Below are 5,085 nucleotides of genomic sequence, written 5' to 3'. Positions count from 1 at the left end.
TTAGTCAAATGCATTAAGAATTAACATGCTAGTTTTTTTGGAAGAATTAACCAAATAGTATATGTTGAATAATTTTGAAACAGATAAAATGTGAGGATTATAATTCAAATAAATTAAGAATTATCCTGCAATTTTTTCAGAGGAATTGACCAATTAGTATCAGATTGAAATTTTTTGAACTGGCTAAAATATGAGCATTATCATTCAAATGAATTAATAATTAACCTGCAATTTTTTTAGAGGGATTAATGAATTAGTATCTGATTGGATAGTTTTGAACTTGCTAAAATTTGAGCACTATTCTTCAAATGAATTAAGAATTAAGCTGCTAATTTTTATATGAATTAACAAATTAGTATCTGATTGAATATTTTTTAACTAACTAGCCATGTTTACTAGGTTAGGGACGTGTGATATAATTTTCTCCCGTTGTAATGCACGGGCATGTTTGCTTCCTAAAATATAAGGCACACTTGAGTTTGCACGGTCTTTGATGCATAACTTTGACTGTTAATACATATAAAAATGTACGGATTAAATATGTATAACTTGTTAACTTAGGCATATTTATACTAATCTAGTGGACATACAATAACTAAAAATCATATATTCAAAGTTGTACGATGAAGACCAGAAAATTCAAAGCACATCTTATATTTTGGGAAGAAGGTGATGCAGCAAAATGTGATCATGGCCATTGAAGAATGTGATATTTTTTCTCCCGTTGCAACGCATATGCACGTGCGTTTTTGCTTTTAATAATAATAAATAATAAAAATCTCAAACCCGAGAAAACGTACCGCCGGCCTTTTCGTTCGCTCGTGCGACTAGTATCCTGGCCCAATGAGCTGGCCCTGCTAGTTTGTCGCCGCATTCTTTAGTTCCTGCTTCCTGGCCCAACGAGATGGCCTGCTACTAGTATAACATAGTCTGTGGCCCTTCTCCCCTCTTCCCCGTCCACCAGTTCCCCAAGCAAAGCGAAAACCTAGGGTTTGGGTTAGGGAGGCGGCGGCGGCGGCGGCTTTATTCCCGATCCCGATCGCCATGCCCATCGAAGCCGCGTCAAGCTCGGGTGAGGAGGAGACCGACGTCTTCCCCGATTGGGCGACGGAGGAGGAGGAGACCGACGCATTCCCCGATTGCGAGATGGCGGAGGAGGAGGAGGAGGAGGAGGAGGAGACCGACGTCTTCACCGATTGGGCGATGGAGGAGGCCGCCGTCTTCCCCGACTGGGCGATGCTGGATCGCATGGGCCGCACCCGCTGCCACAAGGACCTAGACGCTGCTCGTCTGGTTGTCAGCAAGAACAAGACCGCCGCTCGACTCCGCATTGACCGCGGCCTTTCCTTGTACGTGTCCTTCACCCTCGCGGCTCCGGGTGGGGTCTCCTACCTCAACCTCCACTGGCCGTCGGTGGGAGAAGGATCCGACGCCGCCTGTTCCTTCGTCCGGGCAACCGACAAAGACCTCGTCCTCTTCGACATCGACGTCCCGACCCGGGTTCCCTACTTCGGCGCCCCGCCAGATCTGTTCGTCTACACGGCCGCCGGTCCTTCCCCCTCGGTGCAGCAGCTCCCTCTGTACCCCAAGGAGAGGATGATAAGTCGGCGGTTCCTGATGGGTAAATTCACCACAGGCATCTTGCGGCTCTCGGACAAGCGCTACATCGTTGCCGACCTCAGTGTCCAGGATGGTGGTGCACTCTGCGTCTTCAACTCCTCCCAGACTAAAGAGTGGAAAACCATCCCCATTACACCCGGCCAGATACGTTGGCACCCACCGCAGCAGAACCAGAGCAGTGGCCAGCTCCCCAACCTCTGGTCAACTGACAATGTGCTCGCTTTCAACGACCGTTTCCTGTGCTGGGTTGACTACTTCAGCGGTGTCCTGCTATCTGACTTCTCTTCCACTCTAGGTTCCCCCATGGCGCTCCACTTCGTACCTTTCCCTGGAGAGGAATACCCTGAAGAGGTACGGGGCGCAAGTCAGTTCCCTGGGAGGTTCCGAAGTGTGTCCATCACCCAAGGCAAGATGTGCTTTGTCCACATTGACAATGACTTCCATGAGGAGACAAGCGAAGATGACTGCCCATGTCTTCAGGTTCCTGGGAGACGAAGAAGCCAACCACAGCAGCATCTGGGTCCCAAAAAGATCACCATTTGGACTTTTGAACTCTTACAACTTATTAGAGTTCAAGTGGGAGCAGCATGGTGTGATCAACCTTGACCTCCTCCAGGCGCAACCTAATTACAAAGCACCTAAGCGTCTTCCTGAGTTCCCAGTCTTCCATGACCCGGATGTTCTATGCTGCCTGTTAAGGGAAGAGGAATTTTATGGCAAAGGGTGGATGATCATGGTTGACATGAAGCAAGCGAATCTGCGGTCATGTACTCAATATGTCAACCGACAGTCCTACTGTGCCAAGTGTGTGGATACGGGCTGTGCTGAGTGTGAGGAGGACAGAGACGAGTTTTCTAATGTGCTCCTACTTCCAACTGTCTTCTCCAAACAATTTGAAAAGCCAACAGGTAACTAGCTAGAAGAAGCTCACCTAATATTCAATTTTCTTTTCTTTTACATATGTTCTTGCTTATATTACATAACATGGTTGCCTTTGACTAGCTTTCTGTTGGATATGGTAGCGTAACACTGGCCTTTTTTTGCTTATTTATCTTACCATATGCTGCCTTATTTATCTTACCTATGATGCAACTCATATGCTGCCTGGTTTGGTGTATGATTTCTCGAGGGTAATTGAACTGTGACTTTGGTTGAATACAGTATTACATAACATGGTTGCCTTTGCTTAGCTTTCTGTTTGATATATGGTAGTGTAACACTGGCCTTTTTTGCTTATTTATTATCTTACCTATGATGCAACTCACATGCTGCCTGGTTGGGTGAACGATTCTCAGCAACTCTTTGCACGCCGACTTCTAGACCCGTACCACTCTACTTATCAGGGTTGTGTGCCCGATGTTATTCCTGTCTCAGAATTTCCAGTTTCCTGCCTTCATCACGGACCTCTAGTGTGGTTGACTAATCACCCCTTGACAAAATATAGTAATATGTTAATTAATTGAACCATTTACTATATTGTTACCAACTTACCATGAATCTTCTGTTGGGCTGTTCAACCGTTTTGAGTTTTAGCCGCTCCAGTTGTGTAGGTGCACTACACTGTATATATCAATAATAGCTCTGGTCCTTCTGTCATTAAGTTGTCCTTGAGACCCTAGAATCCTCTATCTCTCCTTGTTGGATCTTTAGCTCTTTATTTATGGGACGGTACACGTGTAGTTCTTGATTCATTACGCAGCCTTGTGTTGCTACTACTCCGGTGTGCTATTTTGAAGTGAATTCTAGGAACCTCTCTGTTTTGATTGCTCTGTTAAAGGATAAAACTATGCTGTCCTCTATTTTCTATGCCGGAGCAAATGTCTTGTGCCTTTAGATGATAATATGCAATGCTTTTAACACATATTTTTTCTGTTGAACAAAGTTTTAGAATGTGTATGTGTTGGGTTACTTTGGGTCAACCAGGTCACATCTTTGGCTGTTCCTGTTGCAGTCACTTTTGATTCTGATAATGTGTACTCCCTCTGTAAACTAATATAAGAGCGTTTAGATTACTAAAGTAGTCATCTAAACGCTCTTATATTAGTTTAGAGAGGGAGTACCTTTTATACCCGTGTGTAAGTGGAAACTCGGCCAAGGAAAAGCCGTTCTCCCTGCATGGGAATGTCATTAGGTAAAACTCCTGTAGTATTAATTAGCCTCGCTGGCGTTCTCATGTTACTGTCTTTGGCTTGATTCTGGCGACAGGCCTCCCGACTGCCTTATACATCTTGTCATGCCTAATTCCGACATCCTTGCGTTTGGACTGTTGTCGGGACTCCATGTATTTTAGGTTTGCTGCCTTCAGCCTTTTTTGCCACCTGAATACAGCACCCCTGTGCCGGCCCCGTCTGCGGCACGGTTGCCACCAATCCCCTGCGTGTCAGTTGTAGTCCTTCCAGCTGATTGACAAAGGCGGTGCCTGCTCATTGAGGCCACAAGCGTCACATCATGGCTAATGTGGTTGTTTTCAGACAATGCTTTGATGACAAGTTAGCTCAGAGCTAACCGTGAAGAGATATGGTGCATTAATATTGACCGCAAAGCTGTTTTCTTTTATCAATATACTCCACTGCAGTGCCACTTCTCTTGTTTGTATATTCCTTTTTTTTTGAAAATTATTGTGTACATCATTTATTAAGTTGCAATTCATCTCATCTTCCCATACTGCTTGATGGTGTATATATCTGAGTTTTAATTTTTATTTTCAAAGGGATGGAATTGGACAACGACAAGGTTGGGGCTCTTCTTCCAAAGAAGCATAAGCTGTCTGCAAGGTTTCCTTCAAAGAACCGTAAGATTAAGTGTGCCGTGTAAAAGACCTGGAATCTGGTGACATGGTGTTGAGCATAGTATGGAAGATGATGTTGGTGTTAATGCTTTGATGGTGCACTACAGGCAGACCTGGAATCTGGTGACATGGTGTTGAGCATAGTATGGAAGATGATGTTGGTGTTAATGCTTTGATGGTGCACTACAGGCAGAACCAAGCCAACAGGGAAAAATTTGCATTGATGTGATGAAGATGATGTACTGATGAATACCTTTATCTACCTATTTATTTATTAGAGTAAACGATGCATGTTTCTGGATTATCTAATCTAATCATGATGTAGTGATTGAATATCCCTAAAATTTGTTAGTTTTTTTTTTGAAAGTTTTTCTAAGCTCTCTTGAATTAGTTACGAGTTGTTGCTGCCTGCACCTGTCAGTCCCTTCCTCTCGTGTGGCCATATGTGGTTGTACTCGTGTCGTTCACTCGTGTCTTACCCATGTTTCTTCTTGTCTCTTTTCCTCATCTCCAAGCTTGCTTCATCTTGACCTCAATCTAGGATTATTTATTCTCGTCATACGCTGCCTGCCTGCCGCCTCGTGTTCCCTACTTTGCCTCCAGCATCCGCCGCCTGCCCGCCGGCCACGACAGGTACAAGGATAGGGCCATAGGGGGAGGTTGCGAGAGAGAGATGC

At 44.7% G+C, this 5,085-nt stretch overlaps 1 protein-coding gene across 1 annotated transcript; it reads left to right on the top strand.

Annotated features, from left to right (window-relative positions):
* The first annotated feature begins 956 nt into the window (after nucleotides 1-956).
* Nucleotides 957-4,752, top strand: LOC119312288. The gene is made up of 2 exons (XM_037588011.1): nucleotides 957-2,528; nucleotides 4,331-4,752. Exon 1 carries the CDS (start codon nucleotides 1,045-1,047, stop codon nucleotides 2,224-2,226), a length of 1,182 nt encoding a protein of 393 aa, XP_037443908.1. The 5' UTR covers nucleotides 957-1,044; the 3' UTR covers nucleotides 2,227-2,528; nucleotides 4,331-4,752.
* The last annotated feature ends 333 nt before the right edge of the window (nucleotides 4,753-5,085 follow it).

This window comes from Triticum dicoccoides, chromosome 5B (genome assembly GCF_002162155.2).
Source record: "Triticum dicoccoides isolate Atlit2015 ecotype Zavitan chromosome 5B, WEW_v2.0, whole genome shotgun sequence".
In the NCBI taxonomy this organism is placed as follows: domain Eukaryota; kingdom Viridiplantae; phylum Streptophyta; class Magnoliopsida; order Poales; family Poaceae; genus Triticum; species Triticum dicoccoides.
Note: the sequence above shows the minus strand (reverse complement) of the source record. Positions and strands in the feature narration are given on the sequence as shown.

What these genes read in the sequence shown, in the direction of transcription:
- LOC119312288 (XM_037588011.1), top strand. Translation starts at nt 1,045, where the DNA reads ATGCCCATCGAAGCCGCGTCAAGCTCGGGTGAGGAGGAGACCGACGTC.